This window comes from Emys orbicularis, chromosome 24 (assembly GCF_028017835.1).
Source record: "Emys orbicularis isolate rEmyOrb1 chromosome 24, rEmyOrb1.hap1, whole genome shotgun sequence".
Lineage (NCBI taxonomy): Eukaryota > Metazoa > Chordata > Testudines > Emydidae > Emys > Emys orbicularis.
The window spans coordinates 396915-417163 of NC_088706.1; the positions used below are offsets into that span (position 1 = coordinate 396915).

Below are 20249 nucleotides of genomic sequence, written 5' to 3' on the forward strand. Positions count from 1 at the left end.
GCACTGGTCTACCCAGTCTGGTGTCCCATCTCCATCTGTGGTTGAGATGGTTGAGAGGAAGGCAAAAAAAACCCACCACACACAACCCAGAATATATCTAGCCATTTGTATATCAGGCAAGTGGCTGAAGCCCAGAAGCATGAGATTTGATTATCATCATTATCTTAATGCATAGCTGCAAGTGTTATGAGCACGGAGGGCAATACTGTACAAGTAAACCCATTCTATCCATGGCCCGTGTAGGAATGGGATGAACAGGAAGACCCATAGACTCCAAGGCCAGATTCTCCCAGCAAATGGATTAAAGCACATCTTTTAAAAAGATATATAATCTAATTTTAAAGACTCCCTCCCCTGGTAAGCTATTCCAATGTTTATTTACCCTTACCACTAAGAAATTGCAACTTACTTCAAGGTTGAATTTGTCCAGCCTAACTTCAGCTTCCAGCCATTCGATCTTATTATGCCTTTGGTCAGCAAAGTTGAAAAACCCCCATAATCAGGTATCTTTTCCATGTGTAACTACTTATTGTGACAGATATGACAATATCCTGGACAAATGTTACTGAATTAAGTTTAAGTATTTTAGGAGCTCATTATATTAAAAATGCATGTTTGTGTGTTATTATAGTGGGATGCATAGAACATGCCTTGGGAAATGTTGGGAGCATCAAAGAAAACTTTTAAACAATTGGCTAAAACAAGAATGAACTTTTCAAATTAAGTGGGTTTCCCAGGAAAATCTCTAGGGTACCTCATCCAGGTATACAAGAACTCAGCCTTTTGAAGCCTAGCCCGGAGGGGGCAACCTTTGTCTGGCTTATTACTCATTCAAGGTGGCTTCAAAGAACAAAGAACAAAAGATAAAAGAGTGACATCCAGAGCAATGAGTGTGCTTGTTTTGAGTGGAAGTTGTTATGAACTTGTGACCACAGAAAAATGCCTGCATGGCGTTTGAAGGACTGCACACCAGCCAGAGCCCTTGCTGGAGTTAGGATGATCTCTGGGAATGTATATAGGTTCTTTTATTGTTTTAATATGCTCTCTCTCTGTGGTGCTTTTACTTTAAGAATAAATGTGTTTACTTAAAAAGAACTGTGTAGTAACTATACCATGTACCATCTCTGAGAAAAAGCATAGCAGGCCTGCTTAGGCAGTCTGTCTGTTGCAGGGGATATCAAAGTATAGTCCAGGGTGGCCAAACCGCGTCTCGTGAGCTACATGCGACTCCTTTACAGTTAAAGTGCAGTTCGCAGAGCCCCCCTCACCCCAATCATTCTCTACCTACCAAACAAGAGAGGGAGGAGCTTGGGGCTTCTGCCCTGCAGCAGGGTGGTGGGGCTAGGGGCTTCTGCCAGAGATGACTGGTGCCTGCTGAGAGCAGGGGGGACACAATTTAAAGGTTCGCTCCCTTCCCCCCCCCCACAAAAAACGCTTGAGTCATGCCCCGCTCTCTTATCCTCAGCAGCCTCTCCCTGCAGTTCCCAAGTGTTAGCTCCGTCAAAGCAGGGGCTCTCCCTACAGCTCCCAAATGTTTGCCACTCCCTCTCACCATGGCTGCAGCTCCCAGCTTGTCCACTCCAGCAACTGCCGTGCAGGGAGGGGGCCCCGTGGCATCATGCAAAAATCTGGGGGGGGGGGGCCGAATGTGACTCCCCTACCCCCATGCATAGCCTCTGCTTCTGCCCAGTAGGGTGGGGGGGGGCGGGTCTTGAGCTTCAGCGGGAGCAGGACAAAAGCCCGAAGCCCCGGCAGGTGCCTCCCGCACAGCTGAAGCCCCTAACCCCCCCTCATTGCAGGACGGAAGCCCCAAACCCCAGCAGCTGTGCCCTGCAGGGGCCGAAGTCCCAAGCCCTGGCAGGCATGCCACAGCTCACAACAATCTTCAAAAGTTTGAATGCAGCTCAGGTGGTGTGATAAATGAAAGGGGGGAGGGAAGCTCCCTTGTATGAACACCCAGCCAGCGAGTAGCTATAAAATCCCTCTTAGTAGTTGTTCTCTAATTGCTCTAAAGTCTCACTGCTATGCATAGGTAAAAGGAAATGAGTGGACACCTGGCCAAAAGAGACAATGGGAAGGCTAGAACTTTTTAAAATTGAAAAACGACTCCCCTTTTGTCTGTCTGTGGTTGCTCTCCTGGAGAGAAGGGACAGAGCAGCTATGCTGGAAGAGCTTGGGCCAGGTATGAAAACCTATCAGTATCATACCTAGAAACTACTCATTAAAACCCCAGATATGTAAGTAGGAAGACGCGATTAGGTTTCTTTCTTTTTATTACTTTATGGCTTGCCAACTCCTCTGTGCTAACCCGAGGTGCTTTTTGTTTTGCTTGTAACCTTTAAACTGGACCTTAAGAAAGCTATTCTTGATCCTTAATCCTTGCAGTTGTTGGCTTTTTTTAAATGTAGCAAATGCTTAAATTCCCAGATGTATTTTCTTTCTTTTTTTTTTTATTAATAAATTTTACCTTTTTTAAGAACAAAATTGGATGTGTGTGTCTAAGAGGTTGTGCACATGTTGTTTAATTAGCTGGTGGCAACAGTTGATTTCTTTTTTCCCCCTCTCTCTCAGCTCTTGCCTTGGGTGGGGTGGGGAGGGGGGCTTGAGGGTACCTCACAGGAAGAAATTCCCAAGTGCGCCTTCCTGGGTTCTCAAAGGGGTTCTGCACTTGGGTGGTGGCATCATCTACCAAACCAACGTTAGAAAGAAGCTGTAACCTTGGGAGTTTAATACAAGCCTGGAGTGGCAAGTATTAATTTTTAGAATCCTTGCCGGCCCCCACCTTCTGCACTCGAAGTGCCAGAGTTGGGAATCAGCCTTGACAGATGGTCAGTAAGTTCGGCCACCCCTGGACTATACTATAAGGCTGTCAGTCTGACATGGATCCTGAGCATAATAATGAAGAGGCTGAAATAGGACTTGATTAATAAAGAATTAAATCAACATGGCTTCATGGAAAAATACATCCTGTCAAATTAATTTGATATTTTTTAATGAAATTACAAGTTTGGTTGACAAAGGTAACAGAGTTGACATAATACGACTTAGACTTCTGTAAGGCATTTAACTTGGTACCACATCATATTTTGATTAAAAACTAGAAAGATAACATTAACATGGCACACATTTAATCAATTAAAGGCTGGCTAACCAACAGGTCTCAAAATGTATTAATGGGGAATATTCACGGAATAGGTGTGTTTCTAGGGTGGTCCCTGAGGGATCGGTTCTTGGCCCTGCACTAACAACATTTTTATTAATAGACTTGGAAGAAAACAAAGTTATCACGGATAAGGTCTGAAGTTGACACAAAAACTGGGGAAGTGATGAACAACAAAGAGGACCGGTCACTGATACAGTGTGATCTGGATCACTTGGTAAGCTCTGTGCAAGCAAACAGCTAAATGTAAATGTATAGGAACAAAGAATATAGGCCATAATTACATGACGTGGGACTCTATCCTGGGAAGTAGTGACTGAAAAAAAATGGGGGTGCAGGGAGTGATTATCAGCTCAACCTGATCTCTTTTTTCAGTGGTAACAGCTGATTTAGAACCCATCACTGTAGTTGGGATTATTTTTTCAGATGAGCAAACTTGGCATTTCTCAACACTGAATTTCATCCGCCAATTTGTTGCCCAATCACCCAGTTTTGAGAGATCCTCCTGGAATTCTTCGCAGTCAGCTTTAGACTTACGATTTTAAATAATTTTGTATAATTTGTAAACTTTGCCATTTCACTGTTTAGCCCTTTTCCCCAGATTATTTATGAATATGTTGAACAGCACAGGTCCGAGTACAGAACCTTGGGGTATCCTACTGCTTACTTCTCTCCATTGTGAAAAGAGATTTATTCCTACTTTGTTTCCTGTCTTTTAACCAGTTACCAATGCACAAGCACCTTCCCTGTTATCAAACGAAGGCCGAGAGGTGCCTTGATTACAGTCTGTGAAATGGGGAGCAGATAGCTAATAGTGGGCTCTTCACTCTAGCAGAGAAAGGTCTAACATGATCCAATGGCTGGAAGTTGAAACTAGACAAATTCAGACTGGAAATAAGGCATACATTTTTAACAGTCATGGTAAGTAACCACTGGAACAATTTACCAAAAGTTGTGGTGGATTCTCCATCATTGAATTTTTAAATCAAGACTGGATGTTTTTCTAAAGGTATGTTATAGGCATTTTGGGAAAGTTCTATGGCCTGTATTACTACAGGTAGAGGTCAGACTAGATTATCACAATGGTCTCTTCTGACCTTGGAATATCTGAATCTAAAGAACGGTCAAGCCTACTGAAACACTTCCTTCATAGGCTTTGCATTCTTCAAAGCCTTGAAATCAAGAACCTCAAGGTTTTTGGTAGCACTTGAATCCAGACAGGCCAAGTTTCTTTGCGACACTCTGGAAGGATGAGACAGATTTAGTATTGGTTGGCTTGGCTGTCAATACGTCTGCTCTCAAAAATCTACACCGGGGTTCTCAAACTTCATGGCACCGTGACTCTCCTTCTGACAAAGTTACTACATTATCCCTGGGGATCGGAGCCCGAGCCCTGCCGCCCTGGGTCGGGGGAAAGGGGGCCGCAGGCCAAGCCCTGCCACCTCAGGTGGGGGTGGAGCTCAGGCTTCAGCTTCAGTCCTGGGTCCCAGCAAATCTAATGCTGGCCCTGGCGACTCTATTAAAATGGAGTCACAACCCACTTTGGGGTCCCAACCCACAGTTTGAGAACCGTTGATCTACACCATCATTCCTACATAAAAAGGCCTGAAGCGCCTTAAAAGCCAACACAAACTCAGTATTTCCTCAAGGACTGCAATTCTCCAAGGCACAAAAAGCAGCATACTGGTCAGTTGTGGGTACTTTATCAACACGTAATACATACTGTTGAAATTTGGATTTTTTTTTAAATTCAGGTACACAATTACTATTGTCTGAACATTGCTCTGAGCAAAGCACAATCAAATTTTCTGCAGTTGTGGTTAGCATGGTTTGGTCCTGTCTATACTTGCAGTTAAATCATTTTTAGCACCAGTTCAGCTGCACCAGTTGCTGACAAACATCAGCAACAATAGGTAAATTTCCTAGTGTAAACACAGCAAAGAGTCCTGTGGCACCTTATAGACTAACAGACGTATAGGAGCATGAGCTTTCGTGGGTGAATACCCCTTTGATACTAGTGTAAACAGAGATTCTGAGAATGTACTCTGTAGCGAACCTTCCACTCCCGATAGCCTCCTAAGACATCAACCACCTTATGTCCTTGATCACACATGATAGCTCAAGTATCCCCTTCTTTTATACTGTTCTTGAAGATCACACAAATACACGAAGACCAGCAAGAGATGGACAGGAAGAAAACTGGAATCACCCTCCTAAGTCTGACCATGTGTAAATCCTATGGCACAGATGTGGTGAAGGCAAGAAAGCAGAGTATGTCCCAGTGTACATCAAGTCTTGAACAAAACTATTCTAATGTTAACTGAACCCAGGCTCCCTCTGCTCAAAAAAGAAGTGACATCTTCAGCACAAGGTTCTAGTTTACAAAAAAAAGGATTAACTAAATATAAAACCAGTCACTTTTATACATTTTCCCTAGACTTAAAACTCCAGATGGTATAAGAGTGGAATGCGGTACCTCCTAATTACATGCAAAGCCAATGCATATTTTCTCATCTGTACAAATGCATGATGCACATGACAATTTCTCTGTAAGAACTTGTGTAGCAGATTTTCCACACAGTCCAGATGCACCTACTTGACTGAACTGCCACATAACACATCAGAGACCACACAATCCTAGTCAGTTCTTTACTACAGCCAAAGTGTTTCTAGCTTTATAGTGCTGCATGCATTACTCTGTTGCATTTGTTCTCAAAATTAGGGGATGAATGGGAGAAAAGAGATGAGATTCAACAAGACAGGAAGAAAGAAGAAAATATATAAATGAAAAGAGGGAAAAATAAAGCTTAAAGAAGAGAAAAATTGTGGTGGGGGAAAGAAAGAATGTAGGGGAACAGGACAAAGAAGACAAAGATCAGGTAAGGATAGTAGATTGGTAGAGTCATACAAAATACAGTAGAACCTCAGAGTTACAAACTGACCGGTCAACCACACCCCCTATTTGGAACCAGAATCAGGTAGCAGAGACCAAAAAAAAAAAAAGCAAAAATACTATGCAGCACAATACTAGGTTAAATGTAAACTATTAACAAAAATAAAGGGAAAGTTTAAAAAAATATCTGACAAGGTAAAGAAACTTTCTCTGCTTGTTTCATTTAAATTAAAATGATTAAAAGCAGGATTTTTCTTCTGCATAGTAAAGTTTCAAAGCTGTATTAAGTCAATGTTCAGTTGTAAACTTTTGGAAAAAACCACCATAACATTTTGTTCAGAGTTTCATAGATTCATAGATTTCTAGGACTGGAAGGGACCTCGAGAGGTCATCGAGTCCAGTCCCCTGCCCGCATGGCAGGACCAAATACTGTCTAGACCATCCCTGATAGACATTTATCTAACCTACTCTTAAATATCTCCAGAGATGGAGATTCCACAACCTCCCTAGGCAATTTATTCCAGTGTTTAACCACCCTGACAGTTAGGAACTTTTTCCTAATGTCCAACCTAGACCTCCCTTGCTGCAGTTTAAGCCCATTGCTTCTTGTTCTATCCTCAGAGGCTACGGTGAACAAGTTTTCTCCCTCCTCCTTATGACACCCTTTTAGATACCTGAAAACTGCTATCATGTCCCCTCTCAGTCTTCTCTTTTCCAAACTAAACAAACCCAATTCTTTCAGCCTTCCTTCATAGGTCATGTTCTCAAGACCTTTAATCATTCTTGTTGCTCTTCTCTGGACCCTTTCCAATTTCTCCACATCTTTCTTGAAATGCGGTGCCCAGAACTGGACACAATACTCCAGCTGAGGCCTAACCAGAGCAGAGTAGAGCGGAAGAATGACTTCTCGTGTCTTGCTCACAACACACCTGTTAATACATCCCAGAATCATGTTTGCTTTTTTTGCAACAGCATCACACTGTTGACTCATATTTAGCTTGTGGTCCACTATAACCCCTAGATCCCTTTCTGCCGTACTCCTTCCTAGACAGTCTCTTCCCATTCTGTATGTTTGAAACTGATTTTTTCTTCCTAAGTGGAGCACTTTGCATTTGTCTTTGTTAAACTTCATCCTGTTTAACTCAGACCATTTCTCCAATTTGTCCAGATCATTTTGAATTATGACCCTGTCCTCCAAAGCAGTTGCAATCCCTCCCAGTTTGGTATCATCCGCAAACTTAATAAGCGTACTTTCTATGCCAATATCTAAGTCGTTAATGAAGATATTGAACAGAGCCAGTCCCAAAACAGACCCCTGCGGAACCCCACTCGTTATGCCTTTCCAGCAGGATTGGGAACCATTAATAACAACTCTCTGAGTACGGTTATCCAGCCAGTTATGCACCCACCTTATAGTAGCCCCATCTAAATTGTATTTGCCTAGTTTGTCGATAAGAATATCATGCGAGACCGTATCAAATGCCTTACTAAAGTCTAGGTATACCACATCCACAGCTTACAGAGTTATAAACAGCCTCCATTCCCAAGGTGTTCGTAACTCAGAGGTTCTACGGTAGAAGGAAAACAATTTTGTTTATCCTAATACTGTTGTCCCACAATTTGTCCAGAGTGTTGTAGGAAACCAATATTTGGTGACCTATTAGGACTCATGAAATTTGTTTATCCATACTAATGAGAAGGCAATAGGACATAGGGGGATGAGTTACATTTTAACTAATTTAGGGGTTAGTGAAGAAAGTTTTTCTTCACGCTTTCTTAAACTTCTGGTGAAAAAACAATAGATATTACCAAAAAATATTTGAAAGGAGGTATGTGTGTAGGAAGAAAAGCATATTGGGCAACAACTGGCATCACTTGTTCCTCTGGATTCAAAAAGAGGTTTTCACTGGAAAATTTTTTTAAAGTGTAGCTAGTGTCTGTTTACAGTGCAAATAATTTGTTCTAAGTGGTGCCAAAACGAACAGGAAGAAATCATCAATTGTAGAGTCTGGCCTAAATTTCTGTACAGGGACTGTTTAGTATCCCAATTCATTGCTTTTAACGTAGGAGTGCTCTCAATGCAAAAGGCACAATATGTATATTCTCTATTCTAGACTGCAATGTATATAGACCAAAATTATCAGTTTACAAGGGTACAAATGACACCTCTGATTACTGGATAGCTATTGCTGGTTGAGAAGAACCAAGAAAAAAGGCTTCCGCTAGTCAGCACAGTCAATTGAGGAGAACACTCATACTACACTTAAGCTAATCAGAGCAGCTTATTTTTAAATAAACAACTTGTGCACACAAGTTAGAATGCAGGCAACTGTCACCAAGGACTATCTGATCACTTTAGTAAAACAACAATTATTTCAAACTCGCCATTTGTACTGCTTTCACAAAAGCTTGGAAATAATGCAGTCCTTTCTTCTTGACAAAATATTTTTCTTGTGTCTTGAACTGAACTAGAGTTAATATAGTTGATTTGGTTTAAACAACAACTTTAAATTTAGGGACATGGCGGGGGGGGGGGGGGGGGATTTTCTTGTTCCCTGCAACATGAATTAGCCAGACACCCCAGATCAATACAGACAATGAGAATATAGGGAAATAGTGTAGATCTTTCACATACATTTTCTTTTTCAAAAAAAAAAAAGGGGGGGGGATTTCAAATCATATTCAAGGATCCAAGATGTAAAAGCCAGCTTCAGCCCAAGTAGGGTGACCAGATGTCCCGATTTTATAGGGACAGTTCTGATTTTTGGGTCTTTTTCTTATATAGGCTCCTATTACCCCCGACCCCGTCCCAATTTTTCACATTTGCTGTCTGGTCACCCTAAGCCCAAGCCACAGATACATCAAATGAAGCAGATGTAACATGTCTGGCTGAAAACAAAAGGCCTATTTTTAGCCTTAGGTAGGGATCATAAGACCCTCCCTCCCCAACCCCCACTACTTTCTATTAATTTAAAGTTTAAAAGAACAATTCGAAAATGTTTTAAAAAGAACACCCTAAAAGTTACAATGTTAACATAGCCTTTATTTTAAGACTCTCCCTCTAGTAAGCCCAGCAACCTCTGAACTGGTGTTTATGTGAGATGCTAGCGTACCTCCTAAAACCTAGGGCTGTCGATTAATCAGTTAACTTAAAAAAATTAATTGTGATTAATCAGAGTTTTAATTGCACTGTTAAACAACAGAATATCAATTGAAATTCATTAAATGTTTTTGGATGTTTTTCTATATTTTCAATTATATTGATTTCAATTACAACACAGAATATAAAGTTTACAGTGCTCACTTTATATTTTTTATTACAAATATTTGCACTGTAAAAATGATAAACAAAAGAAATAGTATTTTTCAATTCACCTCATACAAGTACTATAGTGCAATCTTTATCATGAAAGTGCAACTTACAAATGTAGATTTTTGTTACATAACTGCACTCAAAAACAAAACAATGTACAACTTTAGGACTGGAATGGACTTGCAGGCTCTATTTCTTGTTCATCCACCTGCTAAGACAAACAAGGTTGTTTACATTTACGGGAGATAATACTGCCTGCTTCTTGTTTACAATGTCACCTGAACGTGAGGACAGGCATTCGCATGGCAATTTTGCAGCCAGCACTGCAAGGTAATTACATGCCAGATATGCTAAACCAGGGGTCTCAAACACGCGGGCCGCTATTTCCTGCGGCCCGCCGAGTGGCCCGCGCCCACCCCCCCGGCCTACCTCCAGGCCACGGGTGAGCAAACTACACTCACAGGATTGCCCCCCTCAAGCCCCATGCCGGCTGGCATCACTTCCCTGCGGCCCGGGGCGGGGGGGGGGGGGGGAGAGAGGGGGAAGAAGCAGAGGGCTCCATCCGTGTGTTGCCCTGGCTTCCAGGCACGCCCCCCCCGCAGCTCCCATTGGCCGGGAACGGGGAACCGCGGTCAATGGGAGTTTCGGGGAAGGTACCTGGGAGGAGCGGCAAGAAGCGTGCGGAGCCCTGCATCCTCCTCCCCCAGGGGCCGCAGGGACATGGTTCCAGCTACTTCCCGGAGCGGGGCCGGGGCCGGCAGCCTGCCCTGACCCCGGCGTGCGCCGCTGCCACCCCGGAGCCCGAAGCCCTCCTGCACCCCGCCCCCCAAATCCCTGCCCTGAGCCCCCTGCTGCACCCCACACCCCTTCTGCACCCCAATCCCCTGCCCTGAGCCCCCTGCCTGAACCCCAACCCCCTGCTGTACCCCAACCCCCTGCCCTGAGACTCGTCACATCCCACACCCCTCCTGCACCCCAACTCCCTGCCCTGAGCCCCCTGCTGGACCCCACACCCCAACCCCCTGCTCTGAGCCCCCTGCTGCATCCCACACCCCTTCTGCACCCCAACCCCCTGCCTACACCCCAACCCTCTGCTGCACCCCAACTCCCTGCCCTGATCCCCCTGCCTGTACCCCAACCCCCTGCCCTGAGCCGCCTGCCACATCCCACACCCCTCCTGCCCCCCAACTCCCTGCCCTGAGCCCCCTGCCTGCACCCCAACCCCCTGCTGCACCTCAACTCCCTGCCCTGAGCCCCTGCCACACCCCTCATGCACCCTCTGGGGGCAGGGAGGGGGCGGAGTTGGAATGGGGGCAAGGAAGGGGTGGAGTGGGGGTAGGGCTGAGGGCAGCGAGGGGGTGGTGGTGTCAGCGATGCGGCCCTTGGGCCAATGAACTAGCCCTCATGTGGCCCTCGTGGTCATTTGTGTTTGAGACCCCTGTGCTAAACATTCATATGCCTCTTCATGCTCCGGCCACCATTCCAGAGGACATGCTTCCATGCTGATGATGCTCATTAAAAAAATAATCTGTTAATTAAATTGGTGACTGAACTCTTGGAGGGAGAATTGTATATCTCCTGCTGTTTTACCCGCATTCTGCCATATATTTCATGTTATAGCAGTCTTGGATGATAACCCAGCACATGTTCTTCATTTTAAAAACACTTTCACTGCAGATTTGACAAAACGCAAAGAAGGTGTCTGTGTGAGATTTCTAAAGATAGCTACAGCACTCAACCCAAGGTTTAAGAATCTGAAGTGCTGTCCAAAATCTGAGAGGGACGAGGTGTGGCACATGCTTTCAGAAGTCTTAAAAGAGCAACACTCTGATGCGGAAACTACAGAACCTGAATCAACCTTTTACTGGTGGCATCTGACTCAAATGATGAAAATGAACATGCGTCAGTCCGCACTGCTTTGGATAGTTATCGAGCAGAACCCATCAACCCATGGAATGGTGGTTGAAGCATGAAGGGATGCATGAATCTTTAGTGCATCTGGCACGTAAATATCTTGCAACGCCGGCTACAACAGTGCCATGCGAGCACCTGTTCTCACTGTCAGGTGACAATGTAAACAAGAAGCGGGCAGCTTTATCTCCTGCAAATGTAAACAAACTTTTACAGCGATTGGATGAACAAGAAGTAGGACTGAGTGTTTTGGTTTTGAGTGCAGTTATTTTTGGTATGCAATTCTACATTTGTAAGTTCAGCTTCCATGATAAAGAGATTGCACTACCGTACTTGTATTAGGTGAACTGAAAAATACTATTTAAATATAAAGTGAGCACTTTACACTTCATATTCTGTGCTGTAATTGAAATCAATATATTTGAAAATGTAGAAAACATCCAAAATATTAAAATTAATGGTATTTTATTATTGTTTAACAGCACAATTAATTGCGCTGTTAAACAAGATTATTTTTTTTAATCATACGATTAATCGTGATTAATTTCTTTAATCGCTTGACAGCCCTAATTCAGTATCTGACTTCATATTTGATAGCTAACTGGTGCAAAGCCAGCATAAGAAGAACAAAATGTTGTTGTTTATAGGGCCTACAAAAGCTAGCAGTCTCTTGAGTGTCTCAATAGGAGAACATGTAAGCATTTGGAGGGTGGTTTGTTTTAACAGATACACATTTAAGATTCCAAAAGATTTTTTTTTTTTTTTTTTTTTAATTTAGTGGCAAGAGATACAAAATCAGATCACAACTTTAAGGTAGGTCAAACTGTACATTTAAAGTCACAGCAGAAATAAAATCACTAACACAAATTTGGCACAAAACCAGTATCACAGTTTTGAAAGCTAGTATTACCGATTTTTGGTGGTTCTATTTTTTAATTTATTCAGAGACCAAAAAACTTCTGCTCTTTGCCTATGATCATGATCTGTAGTTCTTTGACTGTCAAGTGCACTACCTGCCAAGTGCAGTGATTATATGTGCATGACAATCAAGTTCTCCAATATCCATGCTCAGGTCAAATTCATGAATTTGAGAAGATAGCTGGAGAATAGAAATGGTGCAGACATCCAGTGCTGAAGATGTAAATACCCAGGCAACAATCCAGACTCAGCGAAGGTGGAGCCACTTATTCTAAGAAGTCAGCTCCTATTATGGAGAAGAGCATGAAACTAATCAAAGAACCTCTAAGGTCCTGAGTGTAAGATATTTTCTGTCCTTTAGAGAGAGATTCCTGGAGCGTTTTCAGGAACAATGGTAATATACTAGTACTAATTACTCTTTATAGCTTAAACATGTGTAGTACTAATAGATTTAAATAGGGGTCTTCTTTTTCAGTTTTTATTTTATTTTTTTTTCCCTCAGGAATTTATCAGTGTTTATAACAACAACAAAAACAGGTGAAAATCAGTGGGGAAAAAAAACTATTAACTGTTCTGGGTAAATACCAGGGTTTATTTTGGTGGCTAGAAGGGGGGGGGGGGGGGAGGGAAATATTCTGTAGATTAATGCTTTGATGGACTGGAATTCAGTGTGGTTTGCTGCAGAACTAAAACAGAACTCCGAACACAATGCCACCTTTAAGTTTAAGAAAACTATACATCTCTAATCCCCAAAAGAAACTTTTCATTTGAATAAACAGTTTACTACTGTAGACTTAGAACTATTAGCCTATAAATATTTACATTTAATAATTGGACCACACCATTTACAGTGCATACACTCAACTTCATCCTTTTCTCCTGTTTTTTTTTTTAAACTTTTGAATACTTCCTTGGGTTCTGAAACGTATTCTGATACAGATTTTCATTTTCTTCCCATTTTAGTATGTCAGATCTTTAAACCATTATCTGCTAACAGCATGAAATGTGTACGTGGTAGGCATGAGATTCATCAGTACGTTCAGATGTGCATGCACTTCAGAGCTTGTGTGGTCTGTTTGTTTATTGTGTGCATCTTCTAGACCAGTGATCACCAATCGGTTGATCCTGGAGCCTCTGCCAGTCGATTGAGATCTCCGGGCTGCTAAAAGTCTGGCGGCTGGCTGCTGGCATGTCCCTGGGGGGAGGATGGGTGAGGTGACGCCGCGCACCATCCCTGCCCCCAGCACCATCGCTGCAGCTCCCATTGGCTGGGAACCAGCCAATGGGAGCTGCAGGGGTGGCGCTTGTGGGCAGAGGTAGTGCACAGAGACCCGCTGCAGAGATGTGCCAGCCAGCAGCCACCCACTTCCGGGAGCAGCATGGGGCCAGGGCAGGCAAGCAGCCTGCCCGAGCCCTGCTGAGCCGCTGACCAGGAGTTGCCTGTGGTAAGCGCCTCCCGGCCACAGCCTGCACCTTGCACCCCAATCCCCTGCCCCAGGCTCAGTCAATGCTCACCCCACAGTTGAGAATGTTATACTGATTTGTGACAATCCCTGGAGGATTTTGGATCTATAAACCACAAATGACACTAATAAAAAGTAAAACTCATGAAATGTCCAATGGATTCTATGAGATCAGGTGCTGTATGACCCCTGCACACAAACTCCCTCCCAGAGCTTGCAGCCCTCACTCCTGCACCCCAACCCCCTGCCCCAGCCCGGTGAAGGTGGGGGAGAGCAAGTAATGGGGGGGGGGGAGAAAAGGAGTGAGCAGGACCGGGCCTCAGAGAAGGGGATCCTTGGTTGATCTGTAATTCAAAAAGCGATCTTGTGTGTAAAAAGGTTGGAGACCACTGTTCTAGACTAATACATAGTGTTACTTCAGAAAGCTTTGCATATACGCACAGACTAATGTATTATCATAATACATATCTCATGCAATGTATTATATTTTCCTAATAAAAACAAGTTATTTTTTATATATATTTGAATGATACAAAAGTAGGGTGAAAATAGGGAAAAAATTAATACTTTTTGTAAAACAGGATTTTTTGGTAAAAATCGTTTTAAACTGAAAACGAAGGGGCATAGCTATGAGTACCATGGAAAGTTACACAACTTCCTGTCACAAGCATATTCATATAAATCAATCAATCTTGAAAGTTTGTTAGAGGAGAATTCATCAAAACAAGTGTCAGGGAGCACTAACCCAGTCATCTCAGAAAAGAGACATTATTGTAGTACCTAGAAGCGGTAGTCATGGAAGAAGACCCCATTGTGCTAGGCACTGTATAAATACAGAACACAAAGAAGTCCCTGCACCAAAGAGCTTACAACATACGTATAAAACAACAGAAAACAGATGGATATAGACAGTAGAGTACAAAGAAACCACAAGGCAAAATTGGTCATAATAGGCAGTTGCCACAGCCTGCTAGCAGCCTAAAAGTTGTCAAGTGTTTTGTACACTGAAAGGAGTGTGTTAAGGAGAGTTTTGAATGAGGTTAATGACAGAGCTCTGAGGATTTTTACAGCATGAGGGAAAATATGGGAGAAGGCACAAAGGTGCTTGTTTGAACATTTAATGAGTGGGTGATGGAGGCTGGTATCATGCCTAATCAGAGGTGGGAATCTACATCTCAGTCTGCATGAGAAATGATAGATATGGTGGGGATAGGCCATAAAAGGCCTTTAAAGTAAAGGTAAGTTCTGTTTGATGCAACAGAGAAGAGGGAGCCAATGGAGGGATGCAAGGAGAGCACGAAAGGATAAGAAAATTACTTTTGCAGCAGCATTCTGAATGGATATGAGCAGTACAAGGTTGCATTTGTCAAAGCCAGAGAAGAGGACATTACAGTAATCAAGATGAGACCTGTAGCGGTGCAGATGGATAGGAAAGGCTTTATCTTAGAGCTATTATGCAGCAAGAACCTACAAAATGTAGATATAGCCTGGATGTGAAGACCTAGACAGAGGTCCAAATTAAAGATGACACCAAGCTCATGGGCCTGAGTGACAGTAGGATGGTGGTGCTGTCCAATGATCAAGAAAGGTAGTGGGGGAGGAGACTAAGAGCTCTGTTAAAGTCATGTTAAGCTTGAGTTGATGGCTAGACATCCACAAAAAGTGGTTAAAGAGACAGACCTTTGGACAGAAGGAGAGAGATCTGGAGTAGAGAGGTAGATCTGCAAGTCATCAACAAAGAGACAGTAGTTGAATTTGTGTTTGAGGATGAGATGACCCAGAGATAAGTGTAGAGGTAGAAGAGAAAGGACCAAGGACAGAGCCCTGTAAACTGCCCACTGAAAGCCAGTGGGCAGATGAGGATTCTCCAAAGTTCATGCTGAAGAAGCTATTAGAGAAGTAGGACAAGAATCATGATAGGCCAGAGATTATAAAAGTTAAGGGATGTCAAGATTTCAGGAAGAGTGGTCTGTATTGAAAGCAGCTGACAGATTGAGAAGGAGGATGGAGCACTGGTTTTGAGCTTTGACTAGGAAGAGGTCAAAGACTTTGGCGAGAGTGGTTCCAATGGAGTGCAAGGAGCAGAAGCCAGATTGGAGAGGACCTAGGATTCAGAGTCTAAGGCCAGACGTGACACTATGATCATCTAGTTTGACCTCCTGCACTGGATGGATCTGGAGGTCAGGAACTCCAAACAGCACATTCAATGATCTTCTAAAAAGAAGGAAGAAGGTATGGTAGTTGGAGAAGCAAATGGGTTTTGGGGGTGGGGGTCAGAGGGAGATGAATGTTTAAAAAACAGCCTAAAACATGCTTGTATTGTGAGGGGAAAAACAGAGTAAAAGCTGAAGGAGAAGAGTATGGGAGGGAACAAGAGTGGGCATGAGTGAGATGGGGCACGGTCACTGGGGCAAAGGGAGGGGTTAGAGAAGGACAAGAAACTTCTGTCTGTGACAGCAGAATAGGGGCAGGTCACAACTCATTTTGTCAGTTTTCTCTCAGAAGAAATCAGCAAAATCCTGTGCATAGATAGAAGCAGAGGCAAAAGCAAGGAAGGATTTTTGAAGAGTGAGTCAAGGCTGCAAAAAGGCAACTTGGAATGAGGACATAGGATTTACATTTGAACCCAATTTCTAATCCTAAATGGAAAAGATTAAGATGAGGGCCCTATATGGCCCAGGATGTGTCACATATCAAGGTTATTTAACAAACCACATTAAGTATCTTACACTATTTATTTACAGTAATGTTACCTTGAAGATAGCTAATTATATTTGTCTTTAGTATTCAGTTACCTAAAATGCCCAAAAGAGTGGTGACTTCAACACACACACACACACACACACACACACACACACACACTCTCTCTATCCCCATCCCTAGAAGCCTGGACCTTCTTTACATTACTCTGAAGGGCACAGTGCAAGACATTAGCATAAATTTCTCTCTATTATCTGTATGTTTTTGTTTGGCTTCCAATTTTGATTTTAGTGCTTACCCTAGGGCACAGTGACACAATGCTTCACAGTTTGTGTTATGTTAAAGGTTTCTATGTATCTTCTACTTTGGAGATACACATTAAGGCTAGGTCCACACTGCACACAACTTACAACGGTGCGGCTCTGCCACTGCAGCCATGTCACTGTAAGGTGTGCTGTGTGGCTGCTTTTTTTCCAAAGTAAAACTACCTCTAACAACGGTAGTATCTTCGTCACTGGGAGTGTGCTTCCGCAGATGAAGCACTGTCCACACCAGCACTTTTCATTGCTAAAACTTTTCTCATTCAGGCGGGTGTTTTTTCACACCCCGGAGCGACAAAAGTTTTAGCAACAAAAGTGCCAGTGTAGCCAAAGCCTAAGATCTATAGATGGTCTTTCCTAAAACACCCTTTCCTAAAACTCCTTAGGAAGAAGGGATAAAACCAATTCCCTTGCCCTCACAAATGTATGGCTATACAAAAGATGCCTAAATTTCCCCTAACCCTACAAAGCATATTTCTTAAGTGCTAGACATAAGTGTGGACAAAGCACTGAAAACAATAGCTGAAATGGGGATTTTATAGCACTACTATATAGACAGGCCAGGGAAGGGGCATAGGAACATGGTACCTGATCACTGCCTAGAAAGGGGTGAAACACGAGGAGGCACCTAACCCAAAACAGGTGAGAAGAGAAGGACTGAGCTTCCTTCTTTTCACATTTTTGGGTTCAAGTGATAATTAAGCAAGTGGCAGCTCTCACAGGTCTCTTTTACACTGCTATGTAACTTTTCACTATGAACTAAACTGGGAGGCTAATGGAAACATACATGTATGTTTTGTTCACTTTCTGAATGTGAACATGGTGTATACCTACCAAGCAAGCTAGACTCTCTACAAAAGGATGTAGTTATCATCCCACATCGGGGGTTTTAGCAGCAAAGGAATAGCTTTGCTCCTGGGGCAGTAATAAATAACACTCACCTCAAGGGGACTTCCTTACCAGTAGGCTGGCAGACGAGGACTCAAGAGACAGCACCTGGCCCGCACACCCTACACCAGGAGTTCTCAAACTGGGGGCTGGGACCCCTTAGGGGGGTCACAAGGTTATTACATGCTATGTGAAAGGAGTCACCAATACAGAAGTTTGAGAACCGCTGCCCTACACCAATAGGCCTGTGCCCACGCCAACTCCCAACCCCCGAGTTCCATCACTCCCATGCTCTCGCCTCCTCAAGAGCCGATCCCCGGACAGACCCGGGCCCAGGTGCCTGCCCCTGGGCGGATGTCAACTGGCTCCCCCATGGACGGGAGGGCAGGGAAATAGCCGGCCCCACTTAGGCCCAGCCGCTCCCTTTGTCCAGTGGCTCCCTCCGCGGTAGCCGGGACTCGGGGAGGCGACAGAGAGAAAGAACTCCTCGACAGGACCCATGGAGCGCCCCCCAAGACTATGCCAGGCCGGCTCCAGTCCAGGACCCAGACCCTTCCGCCGTACAACTGCGATCCCGACCACGTCCCCCCTACCTTCGTTCGCTAAATCCGCCATTTTACTTCCTCAATCACTCCCAGAGTGCAGCGCGCGACTGGCCGGACTCCGACTTACAACAGACACAACGATGGGGCGCGTGCGCGGCGTGTCCCGCGCCCCAGTCCAGGCAGGAGACACTGCGCATGCTCTGATGGATATGGCTCTTCACAGTCGTAGTACGCATGCGCTGAAAACAACGGTTCCCTTCATTCCGCCGCTCGCGGTTAGAAAAATAGTGCGCCTGCGCCAAACCCACCAGCTACAGGAATATCAGAGACCCTGAGGGAGGTGTGGAGTCCGACTCTGCATCCGGGGTAACATGGAGCATGCCCACAAATACACACTCCACATTTCATAATCCCAAACTACATAATATCCCTCCCCGCCTCTTCTCGGGGGCCGGGGCTGGGCGCAGAGGCTCAGGCGTGTGACCACTATGCTCCAGCCATGGTAACACCCAGAGACACCAGTACCACAGTGCGGGCGAGGCCCTAGAGCCCCCGATCCAGTGATTTCCCTACACCCCCCCTGAATTTTCCCAACACCTCCCCCCCAGTTTTGTTAACTAGTTACATGCCAATTTAGTGACTGTTTGAAAATTTGAATTGAAATTGAAACATTAATACACACTTTAAAAGCATATACAGTGTATGATAAAATACATGTATCTGAAAAAGTATAATAGATTTGAAAAGTATGAACATAGACTAGCTTCCTTATACAGCTGTTCTTTATGACAATCTCAGTGCATTCATTTCAGTGATGTTGGCTAACCTAATAATTTCAAATGATGATTTGTAAGCGAAGTCTAAATGAGCTCTCCCTGACAGCTAGTGATGAGCTGGGGCTGGAGGGAAAGGCTTCAGGACCAGACTGTATTTACATTCACACCTAATCTACCTAGGTACCCAGCAAACAGAACTGTGTTGCCCAAGTGATAGATTTTGGTTGGGGTTGGGTTACAAATCACTTGAATGCAGGGGGGGTGGGGGGAGGGGTGAAATGTTGTTCTTATTGAATGAGTAAAGGGCAGTAGAACTGTACTTAGCCTGTGCTGATTGAGGGCATCAAGAGAGAGGGTGGGGACCTGTCCCTCTCCACTGTTTAAAGACAGAGCTGATTAGGCTCCATAGATAGTCTTTTGTTCTGTTAAGTGACCACTGCAGCTGAAATCACTGATAATCAGGTCTAAGTGCTTAGTCCTGCTGTGGGGACAGTGTTTCTGTGGAAGAGACAGCCCAGACTGCACTAGCAGGGAGGTTCCCCCCCCACCCCCCCGAGAGCTCAGCTGAAATCACTGAGAGCTGAGTGGAACCTCAAGAGACCAACTCACAGAGGTCACAGTGGCAGGTGGCAGCAGAAGGTGACTGTGCAGGGCCATTAGCAACAGAGTGATGGAGTGAACGGTGGCACAACAAACAGCCATGGCCAGAGCGAACAGTGAGCAGCTGGAGGAACGAGCAAGGTGCCTTCTTGCCCCCCACTTGGGAGGTGTACTCACGTGAAAGCACCTCTGAACTCTGAGTCTCCACTGACCAAGGACAACACTGGTGAGCGGGGTGCGGTGGAGGGAAAAGTGAGGGGCACGTTAAATAAACATTTGTTTGTTGGACTATATTTTAGTGACTTTGCTCCAGAATGCTAGATTTGTGACTGGGAATGGAAAGATATATATATATATATATATATATATATATGTAACCCTTCTGCCCATCTAAGTTGGCAGCAACAAGGGCCGGGTTCTGTATCTAGGGGTTCCGTTTCAATAACACAATGCAAAACCGGCTCGAGCCCCCACCCAGTGACCTGAGACAATTACATACCACCCCCTGGGCGCCTCTAAGAGGCAATACTTCCCCTCTCGCAAGCACGGAGTCTGAGTATAGCAGAAAATGTTTAATAACATGAGGTAAACGACATCGGCATTAAATTGGAAAAACACCACAAACAGGATTCATAACACAAACCATGAGCAAAAGACCCACCCCAGCAAATTGGGCCGTGTCCTTTCCCTTTGGTTCTTGAATCCAGCCACCCAAAAATCACCCAGAGTCCCCAAAGTCCAAAACCCCCAAAGTCTCTTGGG

General features: G+C 44.2%; 1 protein-coding gene across 1 annotated transcript in view; it reads right to left on the bottom strand.

Annotated features, from left to right (window-relative positions):
* Window positions 1-18209, bottom strand: part of RANBP3 (RAN binding protein 3) — a 184507-nt gene extending 166298 nt beyond the window's left edge. Inside the window, exon 1 of the mRNA XM_065422006.1 lies at window positions 18160-18209. Coding sequence (XP_065278078.1) covers window positions 18160-18181 — 22 coding nt within the window. The 5' untranslated portion in view covers window positions 18182-18209. The remainder of the gene's footprint in view (window positions 1-18159) is intronic.
* Between the last annotated feature and the right edge of the window lie 2040 nt (window positions 18210-20249).